The following is a 16496-nucleotide window of genomic DNA, read 5'->3' on the forward strand; positions in this document are numbered from 1 at the left end:
AAATATTGATAAAAAGTAGTATATGGTTATAACATTGTTATGATTTATGTTGATATTTGTTTAAAAAATTAAATATAAATATTATTTGCTGTTTTAAACATAAATCTTTATTAAGTAAAAGTAAATAATAATCAAGTAAATTCTTGATAACATAGTAAATTTATTTTTCTCAAGCCGATAGAGATACCTTATAGATGCTATATAGCTAGGCATGTCAAATCCCGCTTTTTACGAACCGAACCGATTTTTGTGCTAAAATTCTGTTCCACGTTTTTAGAACTTTTTTAGAATTTTTTAAAAGATTCGTCAATTTAAATGTCTTTCTACGCGCGTTTAGTTGAGTTAATTGAGCCCCTTTTTTGCTTTCGGAACTCATGCTGTTATTTTAAATAGTTAGCTAAAAGTAATTATTCGTTATTCACTTTTAGAATATATTTAAACTTTAAAACTAGAATATACAACTGTAGCAGGAAAAGGTTTATGAACAGTAAAATCAGGTGCTTGTAACATTTTGTCTGTCACTGTATGTATGTTGTATATTGTATCACTGTTTTTATATCCATTTCATATTTAAGGTGCATGTTTAACAGGATGTCATTGCATATCTTTAGGAGTGTTGTTTCTGTTAAGGGGCTAGACCTAAAACTATTTTGAAAAGGATTGAAGCTTACAGTTGAAGTTAGATATGGAAGAAGCCAAAAAAAAAGCAAGCTTTTCAAGAATTTTGGATATTGTATTGAGATTTGATATGGGGCGCAGATCAGTGAGTTTAAATACTGCTTGTCCTGATTTTTCTGGAATCGGTGTAATTTTAGCAACCTTGAATGAGACTAGGAAAGTTCCAGATTGGAATGAGAGGTTGTCGAGCTATAATGGGACTAAACAGCTCTGAACATATCTTTTACATCTTATATAGTCTCAGATATAGTTTTTTATCTGATAAGTTACCAGTTTTTCTAAAACAACGCTCCAGTTAGCGACGCAGGCTTTTTTTAACTTTTGTATCAGAAGATAACCATTTACTATTATGCTTCCTAAGTCTAATTGCATATTTTCAAATTGGTGCAAAATTATCAAGAACGGTTGTTTTATTTGTTCTTATTTGTTCAGCATAATTATCCACAATATTTCAGGTAATAAACAGCATTTCATCACTTGCATTTCTTCTATAAAACATGATAAGTTTAGTTTTTTTAAATTTCGTTTCCGAAAACCAATTGGTTTTTTTGTCTGCATATAATCAAGACCTCGTAAATCCAAATTAGGCTTTTATACAGAACACGACTTAATTTTAATGTGACCAAATTTTGCAACTCATAACAGTTGTGTAGTCATAATTATGTACTTAAATTGTTAAAAGAAAAGCTCATTTTTGACCACATTGAAGTTTTCAATATGCCAACAGGTTTAACGGCCTGATAAGAAGTAAGGGTGGAGTTGGTAAGAAAATTTTTCTAAAGTTAACAAACGAGTATAAAGCACCTGAAAGTAAGAAGCTATAGGCTTACTCTCATAGGCTCAAACTCATAGGCTTATCAACTCAAGGTAAGACTTGGTTATTCTGGTAACCACATTACAATCTCAATGTTTCCCAAATTTTTAAGACTTTACTTTAGACAAAGGACACACAAAACACTGATAAGTTTTCCACAAAAAAAAATATTTTAAAATATTTTTTTTTTTACGTCAAAATATTTTACGTAGGTTTTTTTTTGAAACCTACATAAAATATTTTGTTTTAGGAATTACACACTTCTTCATACCAAAAAGTTTTAAAATCTAACTTTAATTAAATGTTTTGTATTTTTATCTTGCAAAATTTTTTTTTTATATAATTATATAGATCAAATAAATTTTTATATAAAACAAATAAATTTAAATAAATATTTTTACTAAATTACTTATATAAGTAAATTAGTAAAATAGTAAAAATAAATATATTTATCTTATTTGTTAAAATCGTTTTGAGTTTGCTTCGATGTTTACAAAGCAATATAAATATAATATTTATAACTTTTTATTATTATGAATCGCAGTTTCAAAGCTTGGTAAAGTCACGTGTTTGTAAAAAAAATGTGTGTTTATAAAATTTTTACATTTCTAAAACTTTCATATAATCATATAATTTTGTACAAAAATTTTCTTTTATTCTTTTTTAGTTGATTCTTTCTTTTCTTTTGTCACTTTCAACTTCTCTTTCTTTCCAACTTTTACTTTTTTCAATGTTTTTGATTTTTCTTTCTTTTTTTTAGGATATATAATTTGTGGAGGTGGGGGAACTGGAGGAGGAGGAGGGGGAGGTAAGGGAGCCGGAGGTGGAACAGGAGGTAATGGAGCTGGTGGAGGTGGAAATGGTGGAGGAACTGGTGGAAGAACTGGAGGTGGAGGTGGGTATACTGGTGGTGGCGGTGGTACTGGGGGAAAAGGTGGTAAAACAGGTGGATACACTGGTGGTGGAGCCATTGGTGGCGGAACAGGGGCTGGAGCAGCTACTGGAACCGGTGGTTGCTTGGGGTTTTTCTTCTTTTTATCTTTTTCGTCTTTTTTTTTATCTTTTTTTTTGTCTTCTTCTTCATCATCTGCGTCATTATTTTCGTTTCCTTCCTCAAGGTCATCATCTAGCGATTTTTTCTCATTTTTTTTGTCTTCGGCAGTAAGTTTAATATGATCGCTTGTTTCTTCCTCCAAACTTCTTTTAGGTTTTACAAGTGTTTTTAATGTTACACTTTTTGTTTTTTTTGCTTTTGATTTTTTCTCGCTTTTTTTGGTATTTTTTTTCTCTGTTTTTTTTGCTAAAAATTAAAAACATTGTTATTTTAAATGTAGTATTTAAAAAGTTGTACTAACATTAACTAACACTTTATTCGTTATATAAAATGCGAAGGCATGTTTAAGGTACTGTAGATTCTTATAACATTTATCATGTATTTATATTAAAATTTATTCTTACCTTTCGCTTTTACATCTTTGGGTTTTTCTGATTCGACGTTTTCACTTTTAGTTTTAACAAGATTTTCTTTCTCTCCTGATTCAGCGTCTTCATTTTTAGCTTCTCCAAGATTTGCTTGTTTTTCGGATTCAACATTAATATTCTTGTTTTCTACACAAACGAATATTTTAACCTTCAGTTATATTTATGTCAATTCTATTTAAATAATCATATATATAATTGTTGAAAAATCGAACTTGAAACTTTTCCTGTTTAATAAATATTTGAACATATATAACATGAAAACAAGATTAAACTTACAGTGCATCGACGAAAATTTGAAACAATATAATTGAAGGTAATTAACATGCATGTATAGTTAACTACTTAACATGCAACTAAATTGGTTTCACTTTGATTCAGTGCAAGTACTAAAAATAACTTAGTAAATAATTTATTAGTTTACATTTATTTCTTCAAATTAGAATTGTTATAAATTAAGTTTATTAAAAGTTTTTCTATTGCAAAAAAAAGTCACTTTAAAGCTTGTGTGGCTTTTTTTGAATTTTTTTGAACTTTTTATTTTTTACAGATTTTGAAATCGAATCATTTTTTAATAGAGGTCTTTTACTTTTTTTTGCCCCTATTGGGGTTTTGCCATTTTTGGGAGAAAGTTGTGAAGATGCATCTGTTTCAGAGGATCCTGATCCCGAAGAATTATTTTCGGTGCTACCTTCATCTAATTCATGGTTATCGTTACTAATATCTTCATTTGTATCGTCATCGTCATCATTACTGCGTCGTTTTCGAGAAGTTTGCTTTAATCGAGTATGAGATGTTGTATGCGATTTGGCATGTTGTATTAAAACTGCGTTAGGTGTTTGAGATATTTTATTGATAGTGTGCGTTAGAACTGTTCCTTTCTTGTGAGCTTTTTTCCCTTTTCCTTTTGACTTCACCAAATTTTTTCCCTTTACTTTCTTTGAAACTTTTTTAACTTCTCCTTTTTGTTTTTTTTCTTCGCCAACTTTTTTTTCTTCTTCAATTTTGGCATCTAAAACAACCATTAGTTTCATTAACGGTAAATAATTCTTAACGGTAAATTTTCGATGTTTTCGATTATAAACCTTGCAAAAGTTTAAGTGCTGTTTACCAATTAACTGTTGTTCACAAATAATAATAACAATAACAATAATATTAATAAAAGTAAACTATAACTTAAATACAAAAATTAATAGAAACTCAAAATAACTAAAAACAGTATTAAATATATTTAACAAAAGATATCTATTAATCAATAGATTTCTTTGCAAAGTAAAAAAAATAAATAAAGAGAATCTAAAGTTTTAAACTGCAACTGTACATTCCACTAACAGTCTCATATTCTAAATATTGAAGTTCATATAACAACGTGTCAGTTTTAAAATTTAAAAATTGTTGAAAAAAAATTATGTAAAGAAAAATGATTTCCAATGATAGTATTAGGCAACATGTATTAGCCAATTTTTAAAAACATATTTTAAGTTTTAACGTAGTGCTTTTTTTCAACTAAAAGTAAAGCTGATATCAAATAGTTAAAAACAATCAGTTAAAAAAATAATCAGTTTTCTTTTAAAAAAAAAACTTTATTTATATTGACAGTATAATTGGCTATGAGAGGAAATCAGTTATCAAAAAAGCTGCCACAGAATTTATAGTGGATGCTAACATAATCATTTACTACAAAGCGTTTCAAGCGTCTTATTGAAATACCTTTCGGCTATCTTTTTAATCTTCTTCTTTTTCATCATCGTCACTGTCATCTTCATCGTATTTTTTTTTTATTTCATTTTTTTCATCCCCGAATTTATGATTAATATTTTTTGTGAAATTTCTTTTTAAATCATTATTATCACTATTCAAGTAATCTTCGTCATTTAATTCGTTTTTTATGAGTAATGTATTGGTATTGCGTCTTTTCCTTTTGGCGCCATTTGTTTGTTTTAAATGAGTTTTTGAGTGAGTGTGAGATTTGGCATGCTGTGAAAATGGAGCATTTGGTGTTTGAGAGATTCTATTAATAGTGTGAGTTAATACTGTTCCTTTTTTTTGTAGTTTTACTCTCCGGTTACCAGATTTTTTTTGAAGCTTAGTTTTTGGCTGATTTTCTTTTTGACTTTTCCCATATTTATATTTTTTCTTTTGTTTTTCTTTTTCTTTGGTTTTCTTTTTTTCTTTACCACCCTTTTTACCTAAATCATAGTAACTAATCATAAATTAAGTAACAACGATTATTGATTGTAGGGTTATTTGGCTATGCAATAATAAGTGCGTACTTGATTGCATTAGGTTTATTGGATTTTCAGGTGCTGTATGCATTGCAAGAAATTTCATTTGTATTGAATATGCATTTCATTGGTGTTGATTGTGTATATATTGGTCATACAATATCTAATTCTGATTTTGAATATTTTTTTATTTTACTTTCTCTAATTTTATTATTCTGACTTTAAATTTTTGTAATAACTTATAGCTTGAAATTGATATAATGTTTTAATCACTTAACTACTTTGTTATACATTAAAAAACCTGGCTATATGATAAGATTGTCATGAACAGCTTATGATAAAACTAACAATTGAAGCTTTCAAAGAACAACTTTTTCAAAAAAAAATTATCAAATTAAACAAGCTAAAAATATAAAAACAAACTGTTAAAGCTAAAATTACTAAGTTTGCGCATAAAACAAAAATAAACTATGTCTAACCATGAAACTTTTTCGATCGAAAACTAACTAAATTTTATGTTTAACTAAAAAAATATATATATGTTTTAAAACCCGTACCGGTGGCTGATCCTTCTTCTTCCTCTCCTTCTTCTTTGCTATAATCTGATTTTTCTTCCTTTTCAGTCTCTAAGTTTTCAGCTGGTGGTGGTGGTGGTGCATCTGGTGGTGGTGCTGGTGGTGCTTCTGGTGCTGGTGGTGGTGGTGGCGCAGGATCTGCTGCTGGTGGTGCAGGTGCTGGTTCTAGTGGAGGTGGTGCGGGTGCTGGTGGTGCAGGCTCTAGTGGTGGTGGTGCGGGTGCTGGGGGTGGTGGGGGTGGTGGGGGTGGTATATAGTCCACTGGAGGAGGTGGTGGAGGAGGTGGTGGCACATAGTTAGGATCGTATGGTGGATATACTGGATATGGAGGAGCAGGGAATGGAGGTGGTGGTGGTACAGCGGCTGCAGCTAAATTTAAATAAAATAGTTTTAGTACTCCAGCAATAAACTTAAAAAAAACTACATAAATTAAAATACGTTTAAACTAAACTAAAAAAAGGCAATAAATAAATAAAGAACCGCGTGAAATACAGCTATAAATGAAATAAGAAATGTATTTAAAAAGAGACATAAAAATAGATTTTCAATGATATTAAGTAATTGTAATAAAGAGCTTACGTGGACAATACCAGTCGTCTACAAATACACATCCAACAAATGGGGGAGGAGCTGGTGGTGGTGGATAACCTGGTGTTTTTACAAAATCTGGTGGAGGAGCAGGAGGAGGAGCATACTGCTTATCGCTATTTTTTCCATGACCAATACTTCCTTTAACTTTATCACTTGATTTACCTTCTAATTTCTAAGAAATAAACTAATATGTAAAATTTAGAGTAATAAAATCTAAACATGTATTAAAATAATGCGAAACTTTTATAATTTTTATAAACAATATTTTTATTACCTTATCATTATTTCTTGAAAGTTGAGACAAACCCCCATCTTTTCGATGAGCTTTTTTGTGCTTATGAGTGGGTTTGGCTAAAATCGAATCGATATATATATATATATATATATATATATATATATATATATATATATATATATATATATATATATATATATATATATATATATATATATATATAAAAGAATAACCTAAAATACAAGTAGGAATAACATATATCATATAAATATACCGTTAGCAAAAAAAAATAGCAAAGCTATTAACGCTACTATAGTATGAAGCTTCATGATGTCCGCTGCTTGTGGACTTGAAAGCTATTCTTACTCTCAAGCTCCACTTCAAATCTTTTTAAAAAAGAAACTGAAAATTACCCAGTTGCAACGGCTCATCAAAACTTTAAAGAAAATACCAGTGCTTTTTTATTCAAGTTTCTTGAAGCGTGATGTTATAATTGTAAACACGGTAATGGTTAAGTAAACAAAACTTAAAACTGTGAAGTTAGGTAATTGTTTTCGAAAAACTATTTGTTTTAATATGCCTAACTTTTTAGCCAGGTTTGCATTTAATCTAGAAATTTAAAGTACCTCCACTTCCATTAGAAAATTAAAAAAAATTGAGTTTAAGTTTTAATTTAAATTAAATTTTTGAAAAATTTAAGTTTTGGTTTTATAAATATGTGTTTCATATTGATTCAAATATCGTTTTTCGAAAGTTCCGCTTGACTGCAAAATTATACAAAGCCTTGTCTTTTTACGCTTGATTACACAGGTTTCTGATATGCAAACATTCATCGAGTAAGTCTAATTAGTGGTACGCGCGGATACAAACGCTGTCGCCATTCAATAATTGAAAGTTCTGAAAATTTAAAAGTTGTGCAAAATTTGTTTAAATGCATTTTATATCAAATTTTTATACACAACTAGTGTAATGACGAAACTGAACAAATAATTGCTTCCATAATGAACAATTTTTTTTTTGAAAATCATTTACTATCACTCGGTTTAGCGCAAAGCGGAAAATATCTGGGATCGGATCTGTGATCTCTTTTCTTAATCATTACACTATTGCACAGTGTGTTATTTTAAAAATTTTAGAGGAAAAAGTACAAAATACAAAAATATTTTTCTTATTTATGGTAAAATTATAGACATAGTAATGATAAAGGCAAAATAATGAAAATAAGATAAATAAAGAATTGACCCATTTAAAATAAATAAATAAATAAGGAAAAAGAAAATTTGAAATACAACTTTTGTTGAGTTTTTTTTTTTTACATTTAAATAAGAAAATACAATTTTAATCAAATATAATAACTTACTCAACTTGTTGGTTACATTGGTAATGATATATACTTTTAATGAGTGTCCTTAGATGTGTCTAAAATTGTATCCCTTTTCATTCTTATGAATCAAACAATTCAGGGACCATCAATTCAGGATTTTAATTGTTCAACAATTAAAAGATAAAATTCACCTCTAAAATTATCCAGGAAATATTCTTTCTTTATTTTCATTCCCTCTTGCTTGTCATGTTTTAATTTCTAAGCGGAATAAAATATGAAGAATACATTCAAATTTCTAATACAGGCATGAAGAGATAATAATCCAAAGGAAAAGTATTCTTTGATTACTTTTTTTTTAATTATTATTTAATTTATTTATTTTATCCATTTCAGAAGGTTTTGCCTTGCAAAAGTAGCAGAACTGTGACGAAGAAAATGAAAAGATTTATTTGGTGGGCGCAAATATTTCTATTTTTTGTCTTAAATTATCGACTTCTTTAGTTATTAAATTAGTAAATTTCTTATAAAAACAAATTTGATGGGCCGACAATACAGATTATATGTCGTGATAGGGTTTTTCCAAATTATGGTATTAGTACGCCCTATACCACAAAAAATTTGTATTTTCTTAGTAGATATACTAAATGAACTTTTATCAGTTAAACTCTGTTTTTTTATATTGCTTCTGTTCTGACAGATTGCATCCTAACTTAACAACAATCCCATCTTTATTTATTACAACAAATTCGTTGTTACTGTGGAATGGAAAGTTTAGCATTAACTAAAAGTGCAAGCACTTTTTCTACTAAAAATGTTGTAAATTGCTTCAGAAATGGCTCTTGTATCTTATCCAAATTTGTAGCTCGTTTTGGAGATAAAATTCGAAATTTCTTTAGCAATGGAAGCTGGATCCTTTTTCCTTCGCCCGTTGCCTTTTTTTTTTCTTTTCTTTTTGTTCTTTATTACATTATAAACAATATGTCGTTATAAAATATAAAGTTTACAAGATTACAAGATAAGAATAATAAGTAAATAACAATAAAAAATTTACAAAATTAGATCGATAAAAAAATAAAAGAACGCGGGACTCTTTAAGTCTTGTCGTCGAGAACCACTAACATAAACATGATAATTTCTCGTAATATTCGTAAAGGATAAACAAGATATTTTTGCCGTAGGAATACATAGCTCTTGGCTAGTTGACACAAGAAGATGCTGCATTAATTTTGTTTAAAAAAAATACTTCTAATATAGTTTTTTAATTAAATTACTTCTCAGTGGGCACTCATTGTCCAGGGGACGTCCGTGAAACGTTGAACGAACGTCCCCTGGACGTGTGTCCACTGGGAAGTAAGTTTATCAAAAATCTAAATAAGAAGTATTTTTTAAGAAGAAACTAATGCACCATATATAGATTACCTGAAAAAGAAATTAAATACACAGAATATTGTATAACATAACGAAGACTTAAGGTATGGCTATTAAAGCTATGCAACTCTTTTTAGAAAATTTAAATATGGAAAAATCCTTAAAGTTATTTCATTAAATTATAAACAATGACTTTTTATACAATTTTCTACCTTAAAAAGCAGAAAAATATACCTTTAAGATAGAAAACTTACAAAGGGTATATCACATATCCTATTTCTCTCTTCTTTTTTTTTTTGATGTGTATTATTATTAGAAATATTTAGTTTTCTCACGGTTTTTTTGTTTTGAGAGAGACAAATTTTTTATTTATTTTCTATATTGGTATCCCTAGAAAATCTTTTCAACCATTATTTAACATTTTCGTGCATTTTTAAAGTAGTTTAAAGAATGCTGAGATTTTTACGCAATGCATTAGCTAAGTCAAACCACGCTTTAAATAGCAAATCAATATTTTTCTCTGTATAAAACACAATCTGACCCAGAAACTAACCAAGAATTTTGGAGAAATTTGAACAAAGCGCAAAGCTACTGGATTTCTATAAAGAAATTCCTGATCAAAATGTTGCTTACAAAAATTTTGGAAATTCCAAAAAAGTGAAAAAAATCAGTTTAAAGTAGGGTAGAGCGGGGCTAGTTCAGCATAGGGGCAAATTAGGCAGTTAAAATATCTTAAAAACTACGCATCACATGACAAAGCATCTAATGAATGAAAGTTAGGGAATTAGAATATTAACATAATGCACAACAAAAGATTTTTGAAAAGCTATTGAGTAAAATACACGGGGACTTTTTCTATTTTGGACCGAAAAAGTAAAAAAACATTTTTTTTGCTATTTTTCTCTTGTATGCTTATAAACTTTTTTATCTGCCATCACTTAAGTGTTAATAATTTACAAATTTATCGGACTTATGATTAAAATTAACTGTTTTTTCTTAAGTCTTAATGTTCTTTTTAAAACCTAACTAATGTGTCACCTTGTCTAGTAGGGGTAAGCTTTGAACAGCTTTGAAAAAAATAAATTAAACTGAATTATCGAACACAAAGAAAACAACTTTGATGAGAAATAATAGAGCGTACATTATTTATATATATTTTTAAGATTAGTAATTTTTGAATCAGGCCTCAAAGTTCAAGATATATGTATAAAATTGTATTTTTATATTTTATGACACTTTCTTACAATGTCATTTTTTTCTCTTTTTTTTTTACTTACGTCATTAAAGTGTGTATAAAAAAAAAAGTTTATGTTTTTCACTATTTTCACTATACTTCACAAGTATGTGTGTTCACGCGCTTACTGTTAGTAAAAGTTTTATTGATGATTCACCCAAATTTTGAACCATACATATTCATTTATTTGTTGATTTTTCAAGTTACCAAACACTATTGCTTAACTTACCTCCTAGGGCAGGTTGAGCAGCACCGCAAACTTTAAGCAATATCTTCTCAAAAAAATTAAAAACTATACTTTTTTCTCAACAAATTTTTAGCAGTTTAAATTATTTTTCAAGTATTGAAAAAATATTAAAATCCGACGCACCGTTCATGAGATCTATTAGATTTGGTAAAAATTGCTCAACTAGCCCCCCTCTACCCTGCTGCTCTCTAAACAATTTTTCTTTATGTTGAAAAGCGGTAAAATTTGAAAGATATACTTGGCTTATTAATCCACTACCCAGCCGGCAGTTCTTCCTAAAAGGACGCTTTTAAAATGTACAAAAGAAGTTCATAACGTCTTTTGAACGTTCAAAAGACGTTTTTTAGGGACCAAAAGCCGGCTGAGTAGCTTGGCTAGCTTAATCAATCCACTAGCTTGACTAGCTGGCTAAATAATCCATTAGAAAAATGTTTTGTTTCTTCCACTTGCTTTTTCAATATTCTGATAACACTTTTAAAACTAGATTCCACGGTCACGAGGGCAGAGTTTAAACAGCACACTGATGCAGTCCAGTGCTGTTTTGGAAAAGTCACAATAAAAGAAAAATTGATATTCAGTAGAATCGGCAGTTAAAAAATTATAAAAAGAGTTACTAGATGAATGTTCTGAGTTGTTAAATGTCTAAAGTTTTTTTGCAGTTGGGATCAAGCGCTCATAGCTGACTCCGAAGAAAAAGGCGACTTCAGTAATAGAAAATTTCTTGGGGTCTTGAAATTCTTTTCAAAGTTTTACTTATTCTTTACAAAACACATAGAAAGTTGACAAAATCTGTACAGAGGAAATATTTAAAACATTTTATTAACAACTCATAGATGACAGGTAATTTGTAATGGTCTTGTAAGTAGTGCAGGGAAGAACAAGAAAGTTAACATGAAATGAGAGGAACAAGGTGGTCATCAAGAGTTATTTCTATTTCCTAAAATTTTACATACAAGTTATTGTCATATCCTTAAGACCTTATAATCATTTTTTCTGGATAAAGAATAAAAACATCAGACACAAAACGAAGCCTCTTCAATTAATAAATAATAAAATAAATAAATAAATAAAATGACTTGATGTTGTTTTTATGACGGAGCTTTGGTACAGAAGCATGTTACAATTCGATGTTACTAGTATCAAAATTTAGGATAGAAGTGCAGATTTAACTCTTGGTGTGCGGTTGCTTCAATCTCTTTTGCAAAAGAGATTAAAGAAGAAAGAAAAGTCTTCAAAGAAAAGTTTTCTAAGAAAATCTTCACGAACTGATGTCATGTATTCCAAATTTGGAACATGTGACATCAGTTCGTGAAGATTTTCATGGCGTTTAGAAATGTGCCTAAAAATTCAAGAAAGATATGCAAAATAGGAGTTGCTAAGAACAAAGACAAAATGAAGTAAATCTAAGTGGCAGTGACAAATTTAGAGTTAAACACATTTTCCTTTTAATAGTCAAGTTGAAAATATAAAAAAAAGGACTTTTGCTTACGAGTTAACAGAGAGAAAGTTTGATTTTCTAAATAGTTTTCCGACAATGACTGTTATTGTTGCTACTGTTAATGTCGACTGTTATTGTTGCTGTTGTTAATGTCGACTGTTATTGTTGCTGCTGTTAATGTCGACGGTTATTGTTGCTGCTGTTAATGTCGACTGTTATTGTTGCTACTGTTAATGTCGACTGTTATTGTTGCTGCTGTTAATGTCGACTGTTATTGTTGCTGCTGTTAATGTCGACTGTTATTGTTGCTGCTGTTAATGTCGACTGTTATTGTTGCTGCTGTTAATGTCGACTGTTATTGTTGCTGCTGCCAAATATTTTTGTACTATTAATCATTCAGACTTAGGGACACAATTCCATAATAGAACTGTCAAGTTTTCAAAGTTCATGCCAAATGAGAAAAATATATCAGCGCTTACTATGTTCACGTCCCACTCGTTAAGATAGTTGGAATCAGTTTTTTTTTAATGCTAACTTTGCATATCGGATTTTTGTAAACCTTCCCATGACTGATTGTAGTGTAGAAAGTTCATTTCCGTAAGTGACAAGCGTTAAGTTTTCCTCAAGTGATAAGCGTTAATTAAGCGTTCCTCAGTGTTAAATTGACTGTTAAAAACCTCTCTTACTAAATATAAAATTTGAAGAGGTCAAAAATAATTAATTTGCTAATGTGAAATCAAGAAAAATTCTCTGTGAATAAAAAATTAATTTATGTTTCGTTGCATTTGTTTTTAGTACACATTTTTTTAGAAATGAGACCCCAAATATTATTTTCACCCGGCCCCAAGACCCTTTATCCGGCCTTGTGTGTACGCTATCTTTCTATACAAATGGCATTTTTAGTTTGCTAAATAATAGTTTAGGTATAAAGACTGCCGAATTGGATTAAGTTTGGTTGGTAGTTGCTATGTTGGGATGCTAATTTCAAACACTCATCCTATTTTTTTTTATTTTTTTTTAAAGTTGCATAAATGTTCATTTTTTTGTTTAAATAATTCTAAAATAAAATATTTATTACGAAATAATCATATCAAGTTTATTGTTAACAGACACGGATTTAAACAGTAACATAGTTAAAGAAGATATACAATAAGAAACAATTTAAAAAAAAAAAAGAAAAGAAACATGGAAAAGATCAATCAGGTCTTGTTTTTTTTAATTTTTTTTCAGTTTTTAATATATTTCAAAAGTATAGTTTACATTTTTATCTTATAACTTGTTAACCTGTTATTGGTAATTACTGATTCTTTCAACCTCTCTCAAATTTGTATCCTATATAAAATGTTTACGACTTCTGAAGTTTATTGGATTTATAAATTGTTTACTTGCAGAAATTGAGTGACTTTCCTTGTAGAAATTATTTAATTTACTTTACTAAAGTAGAGTTTATCATTGTTATTAACGAAATTGTTTAATCAGTAACTCAGCACCATAGTCCTTAACGTGTATCAACTGAGTTTCCTTTTGGATGTTATATACAGTTATAAATTTGTTCAAATTCTTAACTATTTTCGCCTGTTAAACATCCAAATCTTCAGTTTTAAAAAATTGTTATTTTATTCTTCTTTATATCATCACAAACTTCGTTCTTCGATTTTAATAAATTAACACTTTTCTTTTTTCTTCTTTTAAATCGTATATATATATATATATATATATATATATATATATATATATATATATATATATATATATATATATATATATATATATATATATATATATATATATATATATATATATGCCCATACATACATACATACATACATACATATACATACATACATACATACATATATACATACATACATACATATATATATACATACATACATATATTCATACATACATACATACATTTTGTATATGTACATGTACATACATACATATGTACATGTACATACATACATTTTGTATATATATTTTGTATATATATAAATTTTCTTTTTTTTAATATAAAATTTTACATTTACAAATATTTGAATTTTTATACTTTTAATAAATTATAATAAAGAATATAATCACTTCATCAATAAGAATAAAATAAAAACAGCAACAAAAAAAAAAGAAGTAGACTAGTTTAAATAAAAACTTGGTATCTGATAGAAGATCTAATGATCTTGTGGCCAGAAACATGAAAATTTTAATAAAATATAACTTAAGCCATTAATAAATATAAACAAATAAATATAACAAAATACAAAAACAAAAGAGCGTGTTTATATAAGTTTCTTATTTTTAAAAGTATTTTAAAATAATGTCATTAAAAAGAATGAATACTTTAAATTTCTTTTTAAAGACTTGGAAGGTAATTGATAAATCAATATTAGGTAAAACGATTTTGTTCTAGAGATTAGATGCATGATAAGCTATGCAGAACTGATAAAATTTCGTTCGACAAAAGGGTTCATAAAGTAAATTATCATTTCGTAGTGAAAACTCATTTTTTGTTTTTAAGGTAATAAAATCTTTAAAAATGTGTAATGACGGATTGATTTTACATTGAAACATAAAACATAACATTTTATATACATTCACTTCATAAATATTAAAGTACTCTAATACTTTTATACAAAAACTTTGAATGCGAAAGTCGATTTTCAAAACAAACTAAGCGTATTGCGTGTTTCTGACGATGATAAAGAGTACGCAAATAACTTTTGCTTGTACTTTTTGTTTTTAAATTCTATGTTGCGAAATTCAATCATTAATCAAAACAAACATTGTACTCTCGGGAAAAAAAATTAAAATTGCAAATTTAGCACATCATGTCAAAGGAATATGACCATAGAGTTGCAGTGGTTGAGTCCCTCCGTGCCGGGCACTCTGTCCCAGAGATTATAAAATGGTTTGGCTTCCCAAAAAGCACAGTTTATGATATTGCAAAGAGGTTTAATGATGGTGCAAAGTCTGTAGGACGAAAAGAAAAGACTGCTCACAAACCAATCAGGAATAAGGCCTTCATCAGCAGAGTACAGAAGTCGATCAACAAAAACCCCAGCACCTCCATCAGGAAACTGAGCAAAGATATGAATGTGTCTCATTACACCATGAGAAGAGTGATCTGTGATGACCTTAGGTACAAGTTCTATGTCCTGAAAGTCAGGCAGATGCTGTCCGCTTCAATGAAAGAGAAGAGAGTGGTTAAGTGTTCCGTTCTTTTAGCATCAATAAAACATGAAGCTGCCGGTAAACTTCGTTTTTTCAGCGATGAGAAAATTTTTACTGTGGATGCCAAAGTGAACAGAAGAAATGACAGATAGTTAGCTCAAGACCCAGAAGATGTCCCAGTGATTGGTCAGACAAAATTTCCAGCCTCTGTCCATGTCTTTATGTTTGTTTCCAGCAAAGGCCATGTCATGCCACCACACTTCTTCCTGAAGGGCCAAAATGTCAACAAAGAAGTCTACTTGGACCTTCTGATTAAGGTGGTGAAACCTTGGATGGACAAGTGTTGCAAAGGTAGGCCATATGTGTTTCAGCAAGACTTAGCTCCTGCTCATACCTCCAATTTGGTACAGGGTTAACTTGAAGAGAATCTCCCTATGCTCTGGTCGAAGCACTTTTAGCCTCCAAACTCACCAGATCTTAATCCATTGGACTATTATGTCTGGGGCACTTTGGAACGCGAGACCAATAAATCAAGTCACAACACTGTTGAATCTCTAAAGCGAGCAATTACTACTGCAGCTGCCAACATGTTGGCCGATGAGGTGGAGCACGCCTGCTCCAGGTTTAGGAGGCGTATCAAACAAGTCATTGAAGCTAAAGGCAGCTGGATTGAGTGAAATAAAAGCTCTTATATGTGTACATTACTGTTTAAAATTTCAGAAATATAGCTTTGAAACTAATACTTTTATTGTAATTTTTATTTTGTGTCAAAAAAGTCCAAGTTTCGAGCATCCACTCTGTATATCTGTAAACATTTAATATTTACTCGTTAATATTACTGTTTGATAAGAATAAATTCGTATCATCAGCAACCATTATACTCCGAAGATTAGTTGCTTTACTTAAATCAATAATATAAATTAAAAACATAAGAGGACCTAGAATAGAGGCTTGTGGAACACCACAGGTTATTTCAACATAGTCACTTTGAAGGCCATCGTTAGAGGTAACAAACTGCTTTCTATTTAATAAGTAACTATAAAACCATTTTAGCATATTGGTATTGATTCCATAGAATTCAAGCTTTATAAGTAATATTTATAATCAACGGTGTCGA

At 29.3% G+C, this 16496-nt stretch overlaps 1 protein-coding gene across 2 annotated transcripts; it reads right to left on the reverse strand.

Moving 5' to 3' along the window:
• Nucleotides 1-2080: 2080 nt before the first annotated feature.
• Nucleotides 2081-7044, reverse strand: nb039b (nematoblast-specific protein nb039b). Of its 2 annotated transcripts, XM_065791730.1 has the most exons (7): nt 6872-7040; nt 6637-6713; nt 6351-6534; nt 5754-6140; nt 3561-3983; nt 2951-3100; nt 2081-2792 (listed from the first exon to the last, which is right to left on the reverse strand). In XM_065791730.1, exons 1-7 carry the CDS (start codon nt 6924-6926, stop codon nt 2146-2148), a joined length of 1923 nt encoding a protein of 640 aa, XP_065647802.1. In that variant the 5' UTR covers nt 6927-7040; the 3' UTR covers nt 2081-2145. The 2 variants fall into 2 exon arrangements, with proteins under 2 accessions (XP_065647802.1, XP_065647803.1); XM_065791731.1 differs by lacking the exon at nt 3561-3983 and having other exon boundaries at nt 6872-7044.
• Nucleotides 7045-16496: the final 9452 nt, after the last annotated feature.

Source organism: Hydra vulgaris, chromosome 02 (assembly GCF_038396675.1).
Source record: "Hydra vulgaris chromosome 02, alternate assembly HydraT2T_AEP".
NCBI classification, from domain to species: domain Eukaryota; kingdom Metazoa; phylum Cnidaria; class Hydrozoa; order Anthoathecata; family Hydridae; genus Hydra; species Hydra vulgaris.

Bases quoted from the DNA above. Each gene is read 5' to 3' on its own strand.
- nb039b (XM_065791730.1), bottom strand. From the start codon at position 6,926: ATGAAGCTTCATACTATAGTAGCGTTAATAGCTTTGCTATTTTTTTTT. The intron at 6,535-6,636 runs GTAATAAAAATA...TTTATTTCTTAG, and splicing joins TTTCAAGAAATAATGATAAG to AAATTAGAAGGTAAATCAAG. The intron at 2,793-2,950 runs GTAAGAATAAAT...TTTAATTTTTAG, and splicing joins CAAAGATGTAAAAGCGAAAG to CAAAAAAAACAGAGAAAAAA.